This window comes from Pieris napi, chromosome 6, assembly GCF_905475465.1.
Source record: "Pieris napi chromosome 6, ilPieNapi1.2, whole genome shotgun sequence".
In the NCBI taxonomy this organism is placed as follows: Eukaryota; Metazoa; Arthropoda; class Insecta; order Lepidoptera; family Pieridae; genus Pieris; species Pieris napi.
The window spans coordinates 9,152,713-9,177,826 of NC_062239.1; the positions used below are offsets into that span (position 1 = coordinate 9,152,713).

The 25,114-nt window shown below is 32.8% G+C and overlaps 1 protein-coding gene across 4 annotated transcripts; it reads left to right on the plus strand.

Annotated features, from left to right (window-relative positions):
- The first annotated feature begins 428 nt into the window (after positions 1-428).
- On the plus strand, positions 429-24,923 carry LOC125050218 (ATP-dependent Clp protease ATP-binding subunit clpX-like, mitochondrial). 4 transcript variants are annotated; one of them, XR_007117112.1, is made up of 13 exons: positions 429-875; positions 6,896-7,027; positions 9,058-9,259; positions 14,508-14,683; positions 15,509-15,625; positions 16,423-16,567; positions 17,819-17,910; positions 18,990-19,339; positions 20,630-20,722; positions 21,409-21,537; positions 22,409-22,568; positions 23,419-23,488; positions 24,272-24,923. XR_007117112.1 is itself a non-coding variant. In XM_047649914.1 (13 exons), exons 1-12 carry the CDS (start codon positions 803-805, stop codon positions 23,473-23,475), a joined length of 1,710 nt encoding a protein of 569 aa, XP_047505870.1. In that variant the 5' UTR covers positions 429-802; the 3' UTR covers positions 23,476-23,488; positions 24,272-24,923. The 4 variants fall into 4 exon arrangements, 3 of the variants coding, with proteins under 3 accessions (XP_047505870.1, XP_047505872.1, XP_047505871.1); XM_047649914.1 differs by having other exon boundaries at positions 22,409-22,552; XM_047649916.1 differs by lacking the exon at positions 23,419-23,488.
- Positions 24,924-25,114: the final 191 nt, after the last annotated feature.

Sequence of the window (25,114 nt, forward strand, 5' to 3'; positions counted from 1 at the left end):
AATTGATAAAATATGTCTACACTTTGTATTTTACTCTAGGATGTAAATATATCGATCCGATTTAATTATTGTCAAGATTGGATATTGTTAATAAGTTTTGATAGATTTTCGAATGAAATTAAATCTGATATGTTTAGAATGTGGATATGTTTTTACTAAAATTTGTCTGTTTGTATATTTTTTTAACATTGTACTTATTACTGGTGTTTGTTGAAAGCCTAACATTAAAAGATCTTAAAATACTAAATTTTTTAATCGAACCTTGAAAAAGATATTCTTCGATCACTTGTGCACAGTTCGCATATTTCAGGCATAGGATCCACAAAATCGGATTGAGAATATAGAATCTATCCCTGTTTCCGTAAATAGTAGTAGAGTATAGATCATTGTAATTAAACAAGATATCACAAGATGGCGCTACATTTTTATATAGGTATTCGGTACGAAAACAACGTGGAGTGCGCAAGAAAATCACACATCAAAATCAGCTGTGACAATCAGTATGGCCGCTCATTTAGCAAGAAAATAAAATTTAACTATATTATTTTCAAACGTTTTGCAAAAATAGGAAAGTGTTGGTAGTGTTTACATTTTAGTTGATTTATTTTATTCGAGTCGGTGTTGACTATAAAAGTGTTGCGTCATGACAAGAAAGACCTCTCACTGACAAACAAATACAATAAAAAATTTAACCACTAATTGTAGCAGAATTTCAGCATTTCCCTTGCATTCGTCTTTCATTTTGTTGAGTTTATTGCGAGCTAATGTGATTTTCGCGTAAATAATCCCATAAATATACAAAATGAGTACGGTTCGCTTGAGTTTTGTATCGGTTGGAAGAATTGCTGTTAGGAGAAATTCGCAGTTGACATCGGGTGAGTACTGACTATATTAATTGATTGTTTTGTTCTATATTGGCCTTTTCCCAACGAAATGCGACGCAATATAAAAGTTACTCGTGTACATGTTTACGTCAACTGTAATATTTGCACTAATACTTCTTATTGGAATAAATATGATTAAGTTAAGAATGCTTTAAACATATATTCTTAGATTTCAAGTGCCAAGGTTCGAATTTGTGGAAGGTCATTAACGTGAAATGCAAACGCTGACATTGAAATATATTATACTGTAGAATAAATTATCATAAAAATTATGTTCAAAACAAGATGCAACTATTGGTTGTCATTACCATATTTTTGTTAAACTATAACATATTTCAAATATTAATAATTAAGTCTTGTCTTATTTTTGTTATAGTTTAAATTTTAAATCAATGCAATTGACGTAAAATGATAGAAACATTTCTTAGAGTACTGTGTCTTCACCATTATATTCTTTTATGTAATAGAAAGGAAATAAGTAAGGCTTATGATATTAGTTATAAACAGTATTCTGTCTAATCTAAAACTGTGTTTATGCTGTAAAATCTGATAAAATTGGAATGGAATGTTTTGAAAGAGCAAATGTAATTTTAATGTATATTTTATAATAGAATATTCTTTCAACATTGGAGTTCTCAAAAGTCAAAGGTAATTGAAATTTTTAACTTGAGAATTGGTGAATTGTAAAATTTCAAAATATTTGAATATTGAAAAATTTTAGAAAGTGTAACAGTTATACTTGTAAAGAAAAGGCAGGCTTTAACAATTATACTCACTTTCCAAAAATAAGGCATTGTATTTCAAGGCTTTGATTTACATTATTTTTACATTTTTAGTTGAACATTGTTTTACATTCAGTAACAAAAATAATTGCTTAAAGTTTCAAAATAAGGAATAAAAGAATTATGAGAGTTACTATAGTTTGTTTTGTTAGTAATTTCAAAAATTTGATATATATATTTTAAAAAAAAATCTTGTGTAAGGAATATATTGTTATTCATAAACATATTTCCATTGATGATCTGACATTGATATATATATTTGTAGATTTTAAATGTTGCATCTAAAAGTTGAGTATAGTGATTTTTTTATATAAGTGGGTTAAAAAAAACATTATTGTTAAGACTTTACTCTTTATACATTTCCTAGAACTTTTTGGTTCATATTGGTGTTCCCTTTGTGACAGTGCAGTCACTGAACAAGATCTAAGAAGAATAATATAACATAATTGTGTAACAAATATTGCCATCTCATGATTTATAACTTTTGTAAGTACTCTATTGTATAAGCACTTTTACTTACATAGCATTACATGTTACTGTAAGAGTGAGATTTGTTACAATTTTACTTGCGTGTCATTATTAATTTAAACTTATGCTAATTAATTATATAAAAATAACATTTAATTTATGCTCCATATAGTAATGAAAAATATGGGTCACGGACATATGTAACAGTTGTTAAATTACACACACAGACAATATTATGATTTAAATAGATATATAATTTATGTTATGTGGTAGTGAAAATTGTATTTATGCACGTGTAAATAAATATTGGCAACTCAACAGACACGCGCAGGCATTACTAGTGTGTGGGTTAGGAATTAAAAAATAATTTCGAGTCAACAACTTTTTAGATAAAATAGATTTAAATACGTAATTGTATATATTTCGTAAATAACCTTGGTTATTGGATATTAAATTTATAAAACGGGTCAGAATCAAGCCCGAATTATGAGAGTTCAATGAGAAGTGAGAACCTGATTATCAAGGTGCACCCGAGGTCAGTAAACAATGAATTAAAAGGCCGATTTACTAATACATTCACATGCGACCTGTTTCTGTATGAGTCATGGATATAATCTTTATTTTTAATATTTTGCTACTTTTCATATGAAATCTTAAAAACCTTGGAGAGTCTTATCTATCATAGATTTACGAAATCAGTTTCTAGACATATACAGTACTACTATGCCCACTTGGCAGTATGTAAGAAGTGCCGGAAAATTAAAAAGGCCAAGCATAAGCTTTCGCTTAAATACATATTATTTTTATTGACTAAATTTATTTTTCTGCGTGCGTAGTAGTGTCTAGGTAGACAGAAACATTTTTAATACTTCACAGAAAGAACAGGGTTTGATTCAGGTGTTGAATTGGACCACGAAGGGGTGTATTACTAGTAATGTCGACTTACGATCCTTCAAGTAAAGAGCGTACCAATTCTTAAAAGGCCGGCAACGAACTTGCGAGCATTCAAGTTTCCACGGGCGGTGGTGTCATTAAACATCAGATAAGCCTCCAGCCCGTTTATATTAAAAAGATTGTGTTTTTCTATTTCTTAGTCTGTAGAACGACAAACTATCCCGGTGAACTGATATGATTGAAATATCAATTGTAACTTAAAACAGTGATCTAAATATTCGAGTAGGCAAAAGTAAAGAAATGTACTTGCAATAAATCTTCAATCGAAAGTGAATCATGGAAAGTTTGTCAAATACAGAATTTTTGAACAGCGCATCGATAAATAAAAACATGCCAAATCTTGCGTAACGTTTTTGCTCGATCAATCGATTTTGTATTAAAAAGTATAAAGTTTTTTGTACTTTTAGAAAAGAAAATACAATAAGAAAAATATCTACTGTGTAAGGAAACAAAAGTAAAAATAAAATTTGTTTCGTTTTGTGTCGAACAAAATTTGGATTCAGCTTATGTTTACTGTTTTTATATAGAACATGGCAAACGGGCAGGAGAGTCACCTGATATTAAGTGATGGACACCCTCAATGCCACAGGGCTCGCGAGTGCATTGCCGGCCTTTTAATAACTTGTTATTAATCGTGAAAATCTCTATAACGTTACTTTAGTATGTGAAAGTAAAACCTCATAAAGATTTGCGATAAGCCGATCTTAAGACGTAAAGTTATTGCATAATGTCCTTTTGCTTAATGTTATTTTCCTCAAGCATGAGAAGTAGCTACAAGGAAGTGCAACAATCTGGAAACCCCTGTATTGCTTTATGTAATATTGAATCATGACAAAGCGGCTTGCACTGTTAGGCAGTGATGCAGTAATTTAGCCAAGTAAAACAATTGAACACTATTAATAATAGCCACACAAATGTAATTTAATATGTACCTATATATAATTATCAAACTTAACTTTCATGCGCATTGTTGTTGTGGAACGTATGCAAAAAAGCACTTTAATGCAGCGGAAAAATACCTAAATCGATGCGATTATTATGTCGTTATCGTTCACAATTTGTTAAGAGCGAAAGTGCCTTGTGAAACCTGATCATAGTGTTAAACCTGGCAGTGGTTAAACTTGGTTAGATTCTAGTTTTGTTAAGTAAGCGAAAGCTTTAATAGTTTATATTGATATATAATTTAGCGGTAAAGTCAGTTGGCTAAAAGGATAAGGGAGCGAGGAGGTATTATATCAAGTATTACGTAACGAATTTGGGGGGGGGGATTCTTTTGTAGAACGTTACGATGCGGGGCGGGGATTGAATTACGCATTATTGTTAGTATTATTTTCGACTTTCCAGTACTTTACACCATATAATGGTAACTTTTAGGTATAAAGAGTCACTAGGTGGTCACGAAACGTTTTACTATACTTGGTGACTGTACTGTACTTGGGTACAGAAAAACGTAACGGCGCGTTACACGGAGGGGGGGGTCAATAATCTCCAAAAATTGCGTGACGTAATACTTGAACGCTCCCAAATGGCCAAAGGCTGTTTAGTGAAAAGCCACCTTTTTCTTGGTTATTTCCACAGACATGTGCAAGGGTAATCCGTATCGTTGTTTAAATTTATTGCTTGTAAAGAGAACAATGAGTTTCACCTCTATTGTTTGTGGACTAGTGTTTGTCACGCTTAAACGCAGCGTGTCTGGCGCCAACGGAATCCCTCCAAATTGTACAAGTTTCTTTTCTAACCTACTTTGATGATTATAAGAGCTTTTTGTATGATACAGTAATGTTATAATGTGGTTTGCATAACGTATGGTTATTACTGTTATTATAAGCATTAGATGTAACGTCATTTTAAGTGTGAATAAAAAATAAGTAGAGTCGTAGCTACTAAACATATTTTAACTCAAAGTTTATCTTAACTATAGACTAGGGTAAATCTAACACAAGTTCACGTATATTGAGTGCTTTTTGAATATTAACAAAAAACAATTTTATATGCTTATTATACTTACATTTTACGAAATTAAATATATATATATATAATTTATAATATAAATTAAAATTTGTTTATGCCTTGGGTAGTGCTGTATGCCGGCCGAGTGGTTAAACATGGAGGGTACGGTTAAGTTTCTAGGACAACTGACGATTGTTACCATAGGAGACTGGGTCTAGGTCGGGGTTTTAAATTGTAAGTGATGATGGTATCGTTTTAAGCCCCAACAGAATCGGATAGCGACGCGGTCTCTGACGCGGCCTTGTAGTAATTATCGAAGGTAGTTTAAGTGGGTATTTCACACCCAGTCTCTAAATAGTTGAGAATCTAGGAAAAAACAAAGATCTTGTATCACAGTTTGTTGACTTTAAATTGGGGTCGTAATTGTAAAACTTATGATGGGTTTAAATTTACATAAAGGGAAGTAACACATTGTTAACAGTACTAATACTCTGTAAATCAGCAACACGAGTAGCAGCAACAATGTTATAAAGGCGGAAAATACATATAAAGTTGATAATGGGTAATCCTAACATTACTGCGAAGTAAGCTTGTTGTTACCTTTACATTGAAATGTCTGAGAAAAACGAACAAGAGAATCTTGAATAGGTTAATTTAGTGTAGGCCAACACGGCCTTAATGCCTTCCGCGTGCTACCACCACAAAAGGATCGCCTACTTGCCTATTTGAAAAAAAAAACAAATGAAACATACAGAGCGCCACTGTTTTGTTTTTATTTAATCTACTCAGTCGTAGACATTATCTGGTCTTTGATAAGAGATACTGTCTATTCTAATTAATATATATGTAGTAATTAACCAACCCTTTTGGGTTACGGGACTTCAAAAACATTTATGTATTAATAATAAGCAGGAATGCAATTAAAAAGAAAATATAGGTAGAACAAAATTATTGCAAAATTGCGTATATTTCATAATGTTTGACGTCTTTATTGAGCTAATTGTAATTGGATTATAAAAGAAACTATTGGGTAATATCAGTAACAATGGTAGTCTGATATAATGTATGAAAAGATTTAGCCTTGTATAATGCAATCTAAAACTATTTATTGCAATTTCGCAATGTGAATTGTGAATTTGTAATCTACTTCTGTATTGCAATGTCTTTTACTTTTTATCTGTATTAAATAAGGTTAAATTTAATTCGAAGGATATTCGTGGTTGATTGGTTTTTTTTGCATAATAGCTAACGATTTATAATATATCGTTTAAAAATTAAAAAATACAATACTTTAACATTTTAATTATTAAGAATTCGGTTTATATAACATTTCACGGTCGTTATTTTAAATTCAATTAAATAAAAAATAAGTCAAGCAATAATTGTATTTGTCATGTTTAAAAGCCTACCTTTCATTCCTTACTTTCCGGCAAAAATAGTTTGACGTTATAATATTATTTAGTCTATATATTAGGAAAATATGATTTTATTATAATTTTCTATAGAAATATTGTCATGAGGGTAAATTGGTTTACTAATGTTTTTTTATAAAACTTAACATCTCTAAAAAAACTCTACTTAGACATCTATAAAAAAGCCCACCATATGTCTAACTATTACATCTTTACATATATAAATCTTTTGCGCGCGTGGTGGTAGTTAAACTCCTGCTAAACGGCTGGACCGATTTTGATGATTTTTTTTGTGTTTTCAAGTGGATTCGATAATGGTTTAGAATATTTCTTTTGTATTTAAAACAGGCGTACAGAAAAACGTCTGTCGGGATCGCTAGAATTTAATACAAAAAAGAAAATTCGTAAGGACAAGTTACTTGATGATAAACTAAATATTTTGTAGGTGCTGCGCAGTCATGTCGTGGTCTCCGCCGCTCGAGTCCCCGTTCCTTCAGTACATGCGCCGTTTTGTGCAAGAGTCCCACAGAACAGCCCCCAGGGCCGCCACAAGCAGGCAAAGATGCTGCAAGTACTGGTAAGTTGGAACTTTATTTTGTCAATATTATTTATTGGTAATTGATAAGCAACGCCCGATGCATATACACAATACTTATACATTTTGAGAAATTATTTCTCTAGTCGTGAATATTAAATTTATTACAATTGGATACCAAGTTATTAAATCCCCTGCGTTGCTTATAACAGGGGAAAAGCTTAAAGGCGTTCTTTTTTATGTATTACATACTAAAAATGACTTCTATGACCCTAAAATGTACCATGACTCCTGTATGTAAAATCCTAATTCATGGACAAATTTGTGCTCTTATAACAATATATTCTTGACGCGCTTAAGACCTACTGACCTTATTTGTATCAAAGCTAGCTCGTTAAGTAAAAGATGGCAAGGCGGGTTTTTCGAAGCAAGGTTAACATTGCTTGACCGCATGTGAGCCGGTCAAATGCCTCGCTCTTACCCGTATGTGCCAAGGTTAATGCTATAACTCGATAATTGATCAATGAAAACAACTTTATTACATCTTTAAATTTTCATAGAAAAGTTTTAAAGCATTTTATTACTGATTTGTGAATAACACAATACGTTAGGGTAGATATTTGAATTTCGAATTACGGGTTCTACTTTAACTACGTTCTACTATTTATGATAATATATGTTCGTAAATAAAAAGCATATGTAAAATTGTTTTATGGAAATAGGTTGACAGAAAGGACACACTAAACACTTAAAACCAAAACAGGTGAAGAAATATTGAGTCTGAAAATATTACGAAATTTTTTAAGTGTGGCCTTGTTATAGAGACACCGAGACCGAGCTTTTACCAATACGAGGCTTTTAAAAAGTATACAAAATATTTTTTTAAAAGCCGCGTATGATATTTCTTTTCTATACAAATAATAATTAATCGTAAAATGTTGCTAAGCCCAAAACTCGAAGACGGCTGCACCAATTCGAGTATGTTTTCATTTTCAGCTCTGAGAAAGGTTTTAGTGGAGAGAAAAATTTAAAATTAGCTTTAGTATGTATTTAGGTATTTTTAGGCGAACAGTTTCTATGAAGTGACATAGCATATGTTGGTAGGTAGCTACTAAAAAAGTAGGCTATGTACAAACATTATATAAGGCGAAACGAAATTCCCGGGGGCAGCTAGTACTATAAAAATTAAATTGGAACATTGTTGATAACGAAAATATAAATCAATTTTTCTAATTCATATATTCAAGTGCCAAAACGTAAACAAAGAAAATAATAAGCGCGACAGGTTAACGACCTTGATATTATAATATATTTAGCCGCTTATTTGAAATATATATCTTGTATTCAGTAATTAATATTTCCGTATTAAAACACGTTTGTTATATTCACAATTCTATTGTTGGTTGGTGTTGGTTATCATAAAGTATTAATTTTAGTTTCTTGAAGAGTTATCAATCTTAACATAAAAATACATAGACACTTATAATTCTTATGTAAATCTGCGAATCCACACAAGTGCAAATTATATAAAGCTTTCTATTAAACAATGTATAGTTTTTTTAAGGTTCTATCTTTAGATATTGTATTTACATCCTATCAATTATGTATAATTTGTTTATCACTTCCTAATTACAACAAGAACTAGGTATGAGAGAACTGTAGTACCTAGCTACTTATTTACGTATTACTTTTCCTTTACTTTACTTTTTTTAACATTTGCTCGAATGGTGAAGGAAAACATCGTGAGGAAACCGACATGTCTTAGACCCAAAATGTCGACGGCGTGTCAGGTACTGGAAGATGATCTACTTGCCTATTAGATTTAAAAATGATCATGAAACAGATTCAGAAATATGAGACCAAGACCTAAAGAGGTTGTAGCGCCACAGATTTATTTATTTTATTACTTTACCCACTTTTCAAATAAAACATTGTTTAACTAAGCCAGGCGTATAGCACGTTTATGGTTAGGAACTGTAATATTTAAATTGAAAGAAATAAATCTTTTTTGTTCGTCATTCGGGTACAATAATTATTATTAAGGTCTTTAATAGGATACAAAACGTTTTCAGGTTCAGCTGGTGGTAAGAAGTCAGGTAATGGGGTGTTGACGTGTCCCAAATGTGGAGACCCTTGTACCCACGTGGAAACCTTCGTCAGCTCAACACGGTTTGTCAAGTGCGACAAATGCCACCACTTCTTCGTGGTGCTGAGCGAGGTCGACACTAAGAAGAGCATCAAGGACAATGCTGACGCGAAAAACGGATTCTACAGGTTGGGTTCTAGTTTTAAAATCGGGTTTATCTATATTATCTAATATATAAAATTCTCGTGTCACAATGTTCGTACCCATACTCCTCGGAAACGGCTCGACCGATTTTTATGAAATTATTTATGCATATTCAGTAAGTCTGAGAATCGGCTACTATCTATATTTAAAACCCCTAAGTGATAAGGGGTGTCCACCCCAAAAAAAATATTTTTTGTGCTTTGGATAAATTTTGCTTTTTTTTTATAATACAACATATAAAAATCCATACAACCCAATTTTCACCCCTCTACGATCAACCCCAATTTTTATTTGTTAAAACCTAAAAAGTTTTAATTCCGGAAAATCTAACAGTCTCCGGGATAGCATAGCAAAATGTTCCATGTTGGTAGGCTAAGTAAAACCACATTAAGGAGAAACGAAGTTCGCGAGGGGAGGCTCTAGTAATGAAATAAATATATCTTGTCGTGGCAAGATGTACATTATTAACTGTCAACGACACTTATCATATGTCCTAGAAAATACATAAATAGGTTTCGCACTGTTGCTTCACACTATTCTCTTTTTACCGTTTTCTCTAATTAGGGTTGCCTGAAAGAGGTCGCTTCGGAGCGAGAAGGCCGCCCGTTGCAACATTTATTTATTTATTAGTAATTTTACAGCTAACATACATATTATAAAACAAAACACTTCGACAATATAGAAAGCCAAAACGGATGACATAGATAAACAATATATATGTGAAACAGAAAACATGAGTAAGATCAATATATATATTTTTTTTAAAAGAAAACTGAAATTTAACATTAAACAAACGATAAACGATTCAAAGAAAAAACTAGAGTGCTTCTCTTTAAACTAAATCAAAGTTTTCCCGCCTCTTCAAACGTTTCCTTACATCCTCTTTGATGAAATGGAAAATATCAATATCCTCATAATAAGTGTCATTGTTAGATAAAACCCGAAACATTGGCGAACTATACACACGCTTTTCTTTTTTTAATGTCAATTTTTTTATTGCTAGTCTATTTCTGACGAATCACGATTGTGAGCATTCAGTAAAAAAAACAAATTAAATTATAATTCTTGAAAAAACAATTAGTTTTCTTAACAAATAACTATTACGATTATTTCGATATGAGAATGATTGCTTGGAGTATGCGCTCCTGAAGTAAAACATTTTATAATAACATATTTAATGTATGTCGGGTGACATACGGTCGTTACCTTTTATTTTCCATTAACGCGGGTCAATGTATCGAAACCTATGTAGACTTTTTATCAATTTGTTATAAATGATATCAGTTTTGATGTCAATTACCTTTTATCATTGTTATAGTTTTATTGTGTCTAAGAATTGTTTCATTGTAGTGATTTTTATAAAGACATACGGTTATTATAAAGTGTGTAGACACTTTGTTGATCTGATTAGGTAGCATTTTAAAAAAAACTCTTAATTTAGTATCACGATGACTGTTTAATTGACATGTATAAGGATACAGATTCTTAGCTTTTGTTTTAAGAGCTATACTTATGAGGAGGGTACTTTCTAAGGGCAAGGCCGTCTTAAACTAGGCTGGGGCCTTTGGGGACACAAGAATTTGGGGACCTTTTGGAAAGTAAAAAAAGCTAATTATAATAAAAAAAATTACTAAGTATGACCATCAAATACAGTATGATATATAATGTCAATAATGATCTTAGAATGCTGCTGGTTTTTTGGTTACGATTACGATAACGGTTTCTTTCGAGATTTCTGTTGAGTCTTCTATTATATCCTTATTAATTAATACAGTAGGAATAGGCGCAGATATCGATATAATGGCGTAGTATATGCCTTGTAAATACCTTCTGATAACTTTTTTGATTACTGATTTGTGAAAAAAGTGTAATGTGCCCGACAAAAATGTTTTGAGAATAAATGTGGGAGAGAAATGCCCTGAGAATGCCCTTATGGCGAAGACGGTATTGTCTAAAGGGTCTCACTCAGTTTGATTGTAATTAGTCAAAAGACGGATCGCGTGTCTGACAACAGCCTCACTTGTCTTATCACGATTCGTTTGTATTATTCTGATATCTATATTATATCCGTTCCATTGTTTCGTCTTTTGTTTTATAGTACAAAAATTTGGAACAAAAATTGTATGTGGTATGTATAAATATAAATATGACTTTCGGCTCTACAGCTGAGCCATTTAACACATCAATAATCGTCACATAAATATTTGTATTGTCATTTTAGCAGCGATGCGATTTAAGCATGAGTAATAGCAATCGAACGATGTATGTCTGTGTAATTTTAAAAGTCAAATTGTTGTTTATGGTAAGGTGGATGTTGTGTGTGGGGGGGGGGGGGGGGAATATGTGTTGCTATCCACCCACCATATCCTACAGATATTAAAGTGTTTAAAAAAGAAAGTATTTAAAAAAATTATAAATTATACCAGCCCATTTTATATTTAAATACACCTTCTATTCGATGACATTTAGGTTTATTAGCGAAGTAGAACTTGTGTGGACTTTCATTTACGCAGGTAACTGGGATCACTCAAGAGATGGTCTTTTAGTCTAAATTTAAATATTGCCAGGCTGTCTGCACTTTTTATATTTTGTGGAAGTCTATTATACCGCAGCACTCCCCCAACGCTCAATGTTTTTTTTACCGTTATTGGTTCTAAACTTGGGTACAATAAGATTGTAAGAGCGTCGTAAACTGCGCTTCTGAATTTGATTTATTTTAGTGAAAGTAATGTTAGTGTGTATATAGTTTTTAGAATTTTGTAGATTAATAAGCTGGTATTGTATTGAAATAATTGTTTTATATTCATCAGTTTCACTGTACATTTTTTGTCTAGAAGTTAAGTATGGGTAATGAAAAAGCAATTTTATTACTTTATATTGAGCAATTTGAAGGTGACATGACATTTTTTTTATCTTTAGATTGCTGTAAAATATTTTGAGTATGTTGTGTTATTGACCTAAGAGACACAAAGGATACGTCCTGTGTAACCTTGGTTTGGTAAATTGTTTATAATTTAAAATTCACGAAATTGGTTTTCAAATATATATTTATAATTATTTTTCACTTTAAATTCGTCTAATTTAAAGTATAATATTATTATTCTCGGACTATAAATGATTATGAAACGGACACAGAAGTCTGAGGCCCAGACCTAAAAAGGTTGTAGCGCCACTTATTTATTTTATTTATTTTCATTATCGTATTAATAAACAATGTTAGTATCACGGAACAATAGCGTGGGAAATGTTAATGTCACGAGTATATAGATAGGACGCACTCGCCGCTCAGTATCTTCCGTATTAGATTATTATTTTTTGGAATAATAATACAAATCTCAGATTTATTAATTTTTTATACATTTTATACATTTTCGAGGACTCCTACAAAAACTTAATACGTTTATGTACTATAATTTTTGAGTGCTTTGCTTACTTTTGCTGACAAGAGGAGGTGTGGGGGGGGATTAATTGTTGTAAATCTGCTTACGTAATACTTCAACGGCCTCTTTTAGGTTGGAACAGTACACCATCCTTGCTCTACACTATTAAAGCTTGAAGGACGTGCGGGTGATTTCATGCTTTTTCTAGCGTGCACGGAATGAAATCAAACGTGTCTTATTTATTTATACTTTATTACCTTATTCAAAAACATACACATAACCAAAAATGAAAAAGCAGGTTACAAACGTTATAAGGCAACGGGCGGCCAACAAGCGATATCTTCCAAGCAACCCTAATGTGGAACAATGAAAAAGAAACATCTACAGAGGGTTGAATATGATATTTGTGAATTGAGGGTTGAATAGAAATATATATAAACAAAAATTTAAAAGCCAATCAAAAGGTTCACTGAGAATAATTAATATAATATGTATACTAGCAGACCGGCCAAGCGTTGCTGTGGCTAAGGTTTTTGTTATATTACATAATACATAGTAGCAAACTATTCAAGGGAAATGGTAGGAGAACACCAGTCATGGGGACCAACATGATTTTTTGGTGGTTATGCCATTAAATTGTAGCTTATGTGAAACGTTGTACTTTCAACACAACGCCATCTGTTAGAATTGTGACTATCAAATAATAAACAAATATTTTGCAATAAAATAATATTGCGGGTATAAATTGAGATGTAAGCTATCCTATCTTTTAAGTTGCTGCACGGTGTGCAAATTTGATTGATATCGGTTCGGTAGTTTAGGAAGTCCATAGCGGACAAACAACGTGATACGTAATTTATATATATTAAGATAAGCAGAGCTAATAGTCCCTTAGCGAATACTTAACACATGACGTTAACATAGGTTGAGTGCATAGATGCCATAGGATCAATCTTGTGACAATAAAAACAATAACATGTTATCGGGTATTATCTACGCGACATTTATCGATTTACGCTCTATTACGTCGTTTATCTACTAAAGGTTTATCAGTAAACATACATTGTTTCGTAAAACGAAGCATATTTGACCCAAAGATAGAAAGAACTGTATTTGTTACTATGGTTACCATTTTTTTAAATTATTTATTATAGTACACCACTTATATAAAAAAATCTACCGTATGAATTATCTAATCTAAAATACATATATATGACATTTACGATGAACAAAAAATATTAAAGAATCCAAAATAGAAGAAAATTAACCTCAAATTTTAGTCTTTATATAGTAATTACTTATAGAAAGATGCTTACCGTTAAGTATCTTTAAATTAGGTATAAGGCGTTAGGGAGTATAAGGTACTTGATTGGTACTAAAAAACGCTTTTTTTTTAAATATTGTTAATGGGCTTATCGTCCATCGAAGTGTTCGAAAGAGAGGCTAAAATTCTCGCTCGGTTTTTACAGACGCAATTCGGAAGACTGTTAATTTTAATCCTTGGGAATGAATATTGGACGACAATGTTAATATTCTGTAAGAGGTTATTGTTCTATATTTGACCATTTAACAGTTTGTATAAGAACGTTTTTAGATGAATCTACATATTAAAATAAGGCTAAATTTTGCATTTTTTTAATATAAGAATCTAATCTTTTTATATCTGTAGTAATTAATACAGGATCCCAAGTGAGAATTAACACTTTATTTGTATCCAAAATAAATAATAAATTAAATTAAACAATTCTACCGTGAAAAAGTCCTAGTTGGTATTTCTCGAAGAAATTTAGAATTAGACATTTTAACTCACACATATTTGTATTATTTAGAGGAATTTTCTCAATTGTTACAGAAAGCCGCCTCCACCGCCGAAAAAGATATTCGAGTACCTTAACAAGCATGTTGTGGGTCAGGATTTTGCAAAGAAAGTGCTGTCGGTGGCCGTATATAACCACTACAAACGAATATACAATAATGTCACTAATGGCGCTAACGACGCACACCATCCACTGCATCACGCACACAAAGGTATTATCTAATTAAAAAAAAAAATATTGGTTGTTTGTAAAGTAGGTTTACGATCGAGATGTTTACGTGATAACGTCTTATTGGTGATATAAGTTTTTGGGAAGTAAGGAATTAATGAAGATAACAATTTTTTCAAATTTTAAATTACATCTATCGTTTTATTCACACTTTTGATGATAAATTTCGGGTGTAAAATGACAAGTTTACTTATTCGACTATGATATCATTTTTCTCATACATTCACGGAATGACTGGCAGCGCTCGAGATGAGACGGGAGATCGGTCCGTCTCTCTCTCGTTATACCTGCGATCGCGCTCGTGAGGTTTTGGTGTGACACAAGTTTCTGAACATGTCACCCGACTAAAACGATTTTAAAGACGTTATCACGTCAAAATCAAATATATAAATATGGCCATAAGTCTTTACAATTAACCGAATGTGTTTTTAATTATAAAGTCACCGATGTACAGATTGAACATTCTGATAAACGAGCTAGGTCTGAATTTCCATAGTTTCCATAGTTCTCATTTGAAATAAACTTTCCTTTAATTTTTATAATTTATATCACATTAAATCTTGTATTTTTTTTTATTAAGTACCAATATATCAGTTTGTCATGATTTTGTCAATAAATAAATGAAATAGTAAAGTACATTTGATTACTAAATAACTTTGCTTATGAAAAGGAACATTTTTATTTATGATCAGTGGGATAACTCCTAACAATAGTTGTTAAGGTTTTTTTTTGCGCCAAATGTGTTTATTACTTTAAAAATTGCAGCCGTTTTTTAAATAGTGTCAGTAAGAATGTCCAATTGTTCCAGATCTGCTGCATCTAAGTCAGGGTGGGACAGGCGGCGGTGCGGAAGTACTGGAGCGACAGAACCACGAGCTGAGACTTGACAAGAGCAATGTACTGCTTTTGGGACCAACTGGAAGCGGTATGAAACTTTTTATTACTAGGTTTCGAGCTGGTTTAGTTCCAATTATGTACAAGGTGCGCTGATTAAGTTCATACTAAAATGTATTGTATCGAATATAGTTTAGTTTTGACACACTAACATAGTATATGACAAAATAAATTGATTTTAATTTGATATTTGCATGCTATTTTGATATGGCTGATTTTTTGTTTTTTTTTTTAAATTCACCAATCATAATATGTATCACTCGTAAGTAATAATAATAATAGTTTATTTTCTTCCATTATATGGAATGGATGGATGGATGGATTTTGGGAGGGGGGGTTCTTTTGTAAAACGTTACGATACGGGGCGGGGATTGAATTACGCGTTATTGTTAAAATTATTTTCGACTTTCCAGTACTTTACACCACATAATGGTAACTTTTAAGTATAAAGAGTCACTAGGTTGTCACGAACGTTTTACTACTTGTGTACAGAAAAACGTTACGGCGCGTTACATGGGGGGGGGGGGTTTAAATAATCTCCAAAAATTGTGTGACGTAATACTTGAACGCTCCCTAACCAGGCTTCCAGTCCACAGCAAAGTCATACTGAGTTATACAAAAAAGTAATTATACGAGTAAGAGTACTTGTAAGGATTTATTATTATTACATTAAACCTTCGTATTGATTTCGGTTTGTTTGCTAATTCACCTTTTCCTTCAGCACCGTCTCGTCTTCAAACATTTGTCTATATTAGAAGGACGAACTTTGCTGCACTTTATTATAACCTAAAATCAAAATTTAGAATTTAAAAAAAAAAATCGTTTCAGGTAAAACCCTCCTTGCGCAGACGATAGCGACATGTCTAGACGTGCCCTTTGCGATCTGCGACTGTACGACTCTGACGCAGGCTGGATACGTCGGCGAGGACATTGAGAGCGTGATCGCGAAATTACTACAAGACGCCAACTTTAAGTGAGTACACAAAGATGTCTTTTTTTTCATACAAGTAGGTAGCTAACAAACTCCATATGTTTAAAGATATATTAACAAAAAGTGAAAAAAAAATACATCTACCTGAATGTTTTTTGACGTCGCACAAAATCGTTACGATTAAGCAATCGTACTGAGAAACAAATAAATTCCTGATAAATTTTGTATGTATAAACTTCTACTTTGAAATCAAAGCAGAATAAAATATATATTACAAAATATTTCCGTGAAAAAAAACGGCGGGTTGCACTCCGAGAGTGCCAGCAGAAGTGAAAACTTGAATATTAACGTTGTGCTATTTTGATGTTTTGGAATGGTTAGGGAATAATTTTGCACGAATTGCTTTAAATATCAGTATAAACGTACTATCATTTATGTGGTAGAATACAATATTTATTTATTGCGCTATCGTACACAAACATGAAATTTTTTTATTACATTAAATACGCCGCGCCAGCTGTCTACTCTCCATCCGTCGTCAGTCTGACCAAATCGTTAATAATAAAGCTTTAGACGTTTCGCAAAATTAAACCTTGATGTATTGACTTAAGGTCCAATTTCACATGCATAAATGTATCTGAGGAAAGAGACAAATGAATTAAAACCGTAACTATATAGCACGAAGGTTCATAATCCTTTAAAAAAACATCCGTCTTACGAATTTGTTCTGACGCGAGTTTATAATTTTTTACCCATTCCAAAAAAAGTGTACAACGCCGCTAAAGAAGTTATCACTTCAAAAAATTTTACCTGAATATTTTTTGACGGTGCAAAAAATTGTTTTTATCAAGCAATCATACTAATAAACACATAAATTCCTGATAAATTTAGTATGTATGAACTTATACTGTGGGAGACATTATATTTAAAGTTTGATAAAAACAGCTCAGTTAAAAGTAATTTTATATGGATACTAGCTGACCCGGCAAACGTTTTGTTTTGCCATGTATATTATTTCTCGGAAACATTCTTATAGTTCAATAGGGGTTATATGTATTTTGTATGCTGTATCATAAAAAAATAAACACAATTTCTTTTTCTAAAATATGAAAAAAAAAATTTTTTGTTGACACCCCTTACGGGGTTGAAAGATAGATAGAAGCCGATTCTCAGACCTACTTAATATTCATATAAAATTTCAGAGGAGTATGGTAACTAACATTGTGACACGAGAATTTTATATTTAAGACTTCTTTAGTAATGTAGGTTTTGTAATATATATTTATTTAATAGTGTGGAGCGAGCGCAGACTGGCATCGTGTTCCTCGATGAGGTGGACAAAATTGGTGCAGTTCCCGGAATACATCAGCTTCGAGATGTAGGAGGTATAACGAAATATTCATTTTATACCTTTAACTGAACTTGGTTAGAATTGAGAGAGTATATACTCCTTCATAGACACTTGGTGATAGAAGTGCAGAAACAAAAGATTTTTTTTAGAATAAGCAAATTAATATCTTTTTAGTAAGCAAAGGGTGTTCAAAAAAACCAGTAGCTAAACTCCTTGTTCTTGGGCTAAGATTTCGTGATTTTTTTTTCTAATATAAGTAGGTGATCAGCCTTCTGTCTGACACATCCTTTTGGGGTTTAAAGCATTCCGGTTTCCTCATGTTTTTCTTTACCGTATGAGCACATAGAAAAGTCTATTGAGAATTTTCGACCTCTGGGGTGAGAGTTGCATGCTCATTGTTGTTCATACAAGTTGGGGTTATTAGATGCCTAGATGACCTTATAACATCTTTGAGTCTGACAGTTAGAAGATACTGCGTTAATTATTCTATCTACGGGCTAATTTAAAATTCGTAGAAATATCGACAAATAAAGAAATTATTGTTGTTCATCTGTGTGTCTGTCATTGTTTTTAAATTCTTCTGTCTGTAAGTTTTATAATTCGCATGTGTGTATTCAAGTCAGTCGATTGTCTTATCAGTATTTTTGAAATCAGTAATAGGCAATATCGGCTTTGAAAGCAATTTCTATGCGGTTTCAAGAGTATTATTATTTCTATGGCTATTTGTCAGCAGAGCAGTGTTGGCCGAGTGGCATCAGCGTGTGACTCTCATACCTGAAGTTGTAGGTTCGATCCCCGGCTATGAACCAATGGACTTTGTTTCTATGTGCCCATTTAACATTCGCTCGAATGGTGAAGGAAAACATCGTGAGGAAACCGACATGTCTTAGACCCAAAAAGTCGACGCCGTGTGTCAGGCACTGGAGGCTGATCACCTACTTGCCTATTAGATTTAAAAATGATCATGAAATAGATTCAGAAATCTGAGACCAAGACCTAAAGAGGTTGTAGCGCCACTGATTTATTTATTTTATTTATGGTTCCTTGTCTGTCGTAGGATTGAATTTGATTGGATGTTCTTACTTGTAAAATATGTGAAATGGAAATTTCTAGGTGAAGGAGTACAGCAAGGCATGCTCAAAATGCTCGAAGGTTGCGTTGTGTCCGTACCCGAACGTAATTCTCGCAAACTACGCGGTGACGCGGTACAAGTTGACACCACGAACATACTGTTCGTCGCGAGTGGGGCATATAACGGTCTCGACCGCCTAATCCAACGGCGTAATAACGAGAAATACCTTGGTTTTGGGGCGTGGGACCCGAAGTCGGGACGACGGGCTGCGTTCGCAGCGGCCGCGGCCGACGCCTCGCCATTGGATACGGCGAAAGATGAGTGCAACGAAAGAGATAGCTGGCTTCGTAAGGTGCAAGCCAGGGACCTTATCGACTTTGGCATGATTCCCGTGAGTGTTATTTAATTAAACATTGTATTAAGCGTAACACAACCCTTAGGTCATTAATTGATGCAATTATTTCTTAATAGCTACGGTAGTATTATTAACAATAGTACAAAAGTTATTTGTTTATTATGACCGTTTTAAATCTAATATTTTCTACGACATTTCATGGGATTTCTGACAATGTGCTAACTCCAATTACTTTGAACGAGATCTTAACTTAATTGAAATAAATAGTTGATTCTTGATGGCGTAAAATCAACGAGCCAATAGGTTTTGTATTGAGATTTGATGATACGAACATTTTTCGATTATCGTTAATTTAGAAACAAATTATACGCTTCTGTCAAAACTGAAATTATTGTTATTTTAGTTCCTGCTAATGTAATATTCGATTCATCACTTTACTCAGTCTCGTAGTAGCTTAGTTGTTAAGGGACATGGCGGATCTGGAGGCGCAGAAAGTTAACTTTCAAAGAATTATGAATGAAACAGTTGCAAATAGCTGCCCCACGTTCCACGTGACTTCATTACTACTATCAATGGCTTTTGAATGTTTTATTTTTATAGTTGCTTATATAGTCTGTGCGGAAAGAGAACGTCATGTGATTTGAGTCACTTATTTTGTTGACTTCTCTGTTATATTAAAGTTCCACAGTATTGATCGATACTATATGTTATTATATGTGAATAAATAAACGACGCAAATAAGAATTATAATAGTTCTCATTCCGCAGACAGTAATAGGTAGCGACTTATATTTATTATTATAATATTAAGCTATTTAAAATAAGAACTTATAAAAATAATATATTTAAAACACATCACAAATAAAGCTGTAGTACATCACTTTGCTTTATTGTCAATAGCTTCCGGAGTAAATTTGGATTATGTTTAAAATATTTAAAAATATTATATAGATTAAAATATTTTTTCAAATCAGTCCTACAATTTTAGAGCCTTAATGCAAACAATCAAACAAATCCTCTTTATAATAGCACGTAGATAGATAGGCTTCTAGCTTATTCATCTCTGTTTTTCGACGATTCCATCCATTGCTTGTTCGCTACAGCGTTTTTTGCTTGGGCCGGTCAATTTCGTCACTTTATACGTCCACATGTCTGGATATCAAGTATTACGTCACGCAATTTTTGGAGATTATAGACCCCCCCCCAAATTCGTTACGCTTGTGTACTTACTTATTATGTACTTACTTGAACGCTCCTCCCTATCGTGCTAAGTGTCCTGTCCGATAGTTTTAGAGGTATAATAAGATTGTTTAAATATTGTTTACAGGAATTCGTTGGTCGTTTCCCCGTACTGGTGCCTTTCCACAGCCTCGATCAGGACCTCCTCGTGCGGATACTGACAGAGCCTAAGAACGCTATTGTAAGATATTTCTTATATTTTTAATGTGTGACTATATGTAAAGCGGAAACTTTGAACCAACCTGTATTCTTTTGTTTATTTTTAAAGGCGATTTTACTTTTCTGTTCTTAAAACATTTTAAATAATTTGTATAGGTTTTAATAATAATAATAATGACGGCTCATTGACGGCTCATTGGTCTAGTGGTTAGTACCCCTGACTGCGAATCCATGGGTCCCGGGTTCGATCCCCGGCTGAGACAAACATCGATGTGATGAGCATTTGGTGTTGTGCTTAGGTCTTGGTTGTTTAAATATGTATTTATATGTCTATCTATCTATAATATGTATGTATATCCGTTGCCTAGTACCCATAACACAAGCTTCACCAGCTTAGCATGGGACTAGGTCAATTGGTGTGAATTGTCCAATCATATTTAAAAAAAAAAAATATTAAATAATAAAGCCCGTTTTATTTCCAATCATGACCAAAACAAATTATAATACACAGCTTAGATTATTTTACATTTTTAAACATTTTTTTTTCTTTTGCTTGTTGTTCTATATCCTAGCTTCCTTCAGTATAGGTATATATATATATAGTATCAGTCGGTCGGTATAGGTTTTATCTAATATAAAAATGTTTCTTTGTAATCTAATAGAATATATTTGAATTGATACTTTGTATACTCAATAAGAACTGTTTAGGTCGCCCAGTACAAATTACTGTTCGCGATGGACAAGTGCGAGTTGTCGTTCAGTGAAGAGGCGCTTCGAGCTGTCGCCGCTATGGCCATGGAGCGCAAGACTGGTGCTAGAGGTTTACGGGCCATCATGGTATGAGAAATATTTTTTTAAATAAATTCTTTGTAAGAAATGCAATGCTGTTATGTTTTTTTTTTGACTAATACGTATTCTATGCATTAAGCACTCATCCCTAAGGTCGTAGGTTCGATCCCCGGTTGTGCACCAATGGACTTTTAGTCTGTGACTGACAGTGGCTCGTACGGTGACGGTAAACGTGAGGAAATCAACTTGTCTCAAAATCAAACTTATGTCAGACAGAAGGCTGATCACCTTCTTGTCTATGAAATAAAAATAGTGAAGAAACAAATGCAATTGTAGGCCAAAGATTAAGGATTTTAGCTCCTCTGGATTTATTATTAATACGCATTCTATAGGAACAGACTATAGACAAGGGAGTCCTAGTCTTACTACGAGTAGTAAATATAACGGTAGAATTGTTTTTATTTTTCTATTAATTATGAAGTAAGTTCCTGTTTAGGGCAACATTCATAATTTATACACCTAGGTTTTATATTAAACAAGTCGTTGAATCTTTGTGTAATATAAAAGTTTAAAAAAAACCTGTTTCTATATTCAAAATATGTAGTCCATTATTCTATATAAAAAAGCACGCTTTTTTTTATGGCTCTGGCACGGTTTGTGCATTAGCCAGCGTCAAGTATAAGATTTTTGTAATTCGTACTTTTTGCCTTAAGATTCGACCATGTCCTCCATGTACGGTTAAGGCACTCGCCCGGTACCGCACAACCCTCCCAAAGGCCGAGAACAAAATTAAATTAAATTAAAACTTGCCCTCGAACCGGGAATCGAACCCGGTACCCCTCACCTAGCTGCCACTTAATAAGACCGCTAGGCTATGAAGCCCCTTAGCACGATTGTACATATAACAAATTGTTTACAGGAAAACCTACTTCTGGAAGTGATGTTCGAGATCCCAGGGTCGGATATAACGGGTGTTCACATTCACGATGGCTGTGTGCGTCGCGCAGAACCACCAAGACTTACGCGGCGACACGCAGACCAGGATATGCACCACTGGCCCTCGGTGCGACTACACAATTGTACGTGCCACATGCACACACACAAAGCGAAAACTCACACACATAAGCGTATTTTTATTTAAGGTCTAACACACGTTAGACATGTTCAGACTGAAAAGATTTTAAAAATAATTTCTGATTATTTATTAGTGACCAAAGATTCAATTAAGAATTCCTATTTTCAATAACCCACTTCTCTAAGCAAGATGGCGTCGCACCAGTCCCTATGACGTAGCATGCCTGTAAAACAAGTATAAGTTATAAGACCAAGGTGTTACGTGTTAATTATTAAATTAAAAAATATTCTACTTCGATTAAAACCGATAAAAAAGTTAGACAGTATTAGATTTTAGTGTCACGTGACTGACGTATATATATCTTAAGTATGGATTTTTGTTTATTATTTTTTTTATTTTTGTCCATAACGCCTTATAATCCATGTGTTATACAGATCACCATCAATAACACGTAATAAATTTTTCATACTTTCTACTAGCTTATTACGTTCTAAGAAACGTACTTAGGCGTACACCGTTCACCGTACGCGCACAAGCGCATTTATGTGTACGTGCACACACACATATTACTTCTACAGCTGTATGCATAAACATCTGCACATAAATAAGATTTTAATATCACATACTATAATATGTTGACCAAGACCTTTAGTAATCGAGATAGAAAAGGGGAAAATTTATGAAAACTCTGTGGTAAGGGCCGTTATTATCAGTCCACGATGTCTATGGTTTGAAAGAAAGAAACTTTTGAATATGGAATATGAAATTATTTTTAAATTTTCCATTTTAATGTACACAAGTGCTTACATGAGGATATTTCTCTTAAGGGAAATGGTTTTGGTATTTTTTTACAGGAATCTTTCGATAATACAGCTTTCTGTTCTGCCACTCAAGACGGATTCTTTATTTGAGGCCTGCTCACAAGTAAATGGCCAGTTTTTTTTTTGTAAGACTTATTTGCATGGCCAGACAAATCATGACAGATTAATATATTTATTTTTGTGTAAAGCAATAAAAATGTAATTAAGTCAATGAGTATTCATAGCAATGGAGAAGTTTCACGTTATATTTAACAAAAAAAATCATTAAATCAGTCAATAATTACGCAATAAATTCACTAAACTTAAAAAAAAATATTTGACTATAGAAAGTCTGTGACGTAATTTGACCTATTCGAGAACGCCACGTTCTCAGCATATACGCGCCGCGTCAAGGTTAGGATGTATATGTGTGACGTCATCTCTAACTCCGCGTGACTCGAAATTAATCTAATGATTATTTCACGTTTTTTAACTTAATTATAATGAATGTAATTAAAATGGAAACTTCTCCATTGTGTTACCAACAGTGGTCATGGTATAGGCTCGAGATTTCTTTGTTCTGTTATTTTGACGTGTTTGTAGAAATTATTTTCATTTTTGGATTTTTTAAACAGAAGGTAGTTTAGATAGTAGACAATGCTACAACTTTCAGCTTACAACATACTACACATTACATTTACATTAATATATTTCCAAAGTCTAAAGGGTCATTATATGCGCATGAGCCAGTGAGGAATTTAGATATAAATTTCTTCTAAATTTATTTTCAAAATCTTCATTGAATTACGATGAATTGGAAATCAACCAACAACATTTTTACAACTAGATAGAAAATCGTAATACTCATAACATTGGCGTTGGTAAATTAATTAATAATTTCTTTCAGGATTTGAAGGCGGAATCGGAACCATCTGTTAATCAGTACGCGCTCTGAGAAATGCGCAACACAAACACACCGGCAAATTTGTCTATGCTCATATTCCTCTACTGTCTGTGCCCGAAAGCCGTATTACTAAGGCAAAATTAAAGGCTCACTGCATTCTTAAAATATTAAAATATGACATTAAAAACTTATATATTATTTAAAAAACCTCTTGCCTAACAACTGTTCCAATACAATAATTTTGTGGCTAGAAAAAAAAAAGTAAAATTTACGATGATCTTTATAGTAGTTCCTTGTGGTTAATAGAATGGTTGTGTGCGCGACATACAGCCATCTTGTGATGTAAATTACTGTAAATATTATATTATAGAAAGAATTAATTAAGACGTAATAGTTTAGGCATTTTTTAAATCTACATTTTAAGTTACGAGAAATGGTTTAAAAAACTGGCAATTTAAATTAAAAGATTGGCAACACAGAAGATATTTTGACATTTTGTTTTTGTTATACATAGATTTTTTATTTAACGCGATGTGATGTGATTAGGTTTAGATTATAAAAAATAGAGAATTTTAGACACGTTTTGAACGGATTATATAATCACATTACAAATAGAATAAGCTTATTTTCAAATAAAAACAATAAAACTACTGAATAATTTGTTTTATTCTCAAATTATCCCTGTAAATTACAAACATGAATAATCTTACGTTATACAAAATTATACTTACAATTGAAGTATTAAACGTGACTAATTATATAAATACTAGCTGAACGGGCAAACGTTGTTTTGCCATGTATATCATAATAAAAAAATTGGGGTTGATCGTAGAGGGGTGAAAGTTA

Coding starts and splice junctions, on each gene's coding strand:
- LOC125050218 (XM_047649914.1), top strand. CDS start 803: ATGAGTACGGTTCGCTTGAGTTTTGTATCGGTTGGAAGAATTGCTGTT. Junction 9,260..14,507: donor GCGAAAAACGGATTCTACAG/GTTGGGTTCTAG, acceptor CAATTGTTACAG/AAAGCCGCCTCCACCGCCGA. Junction 22,553..23,418: donor ATATGCACCACTGGCCCTCG/GTGCGACTACAC, acceptor ATTTTTTTACAG/GAATCTTTCGATAATACAGC.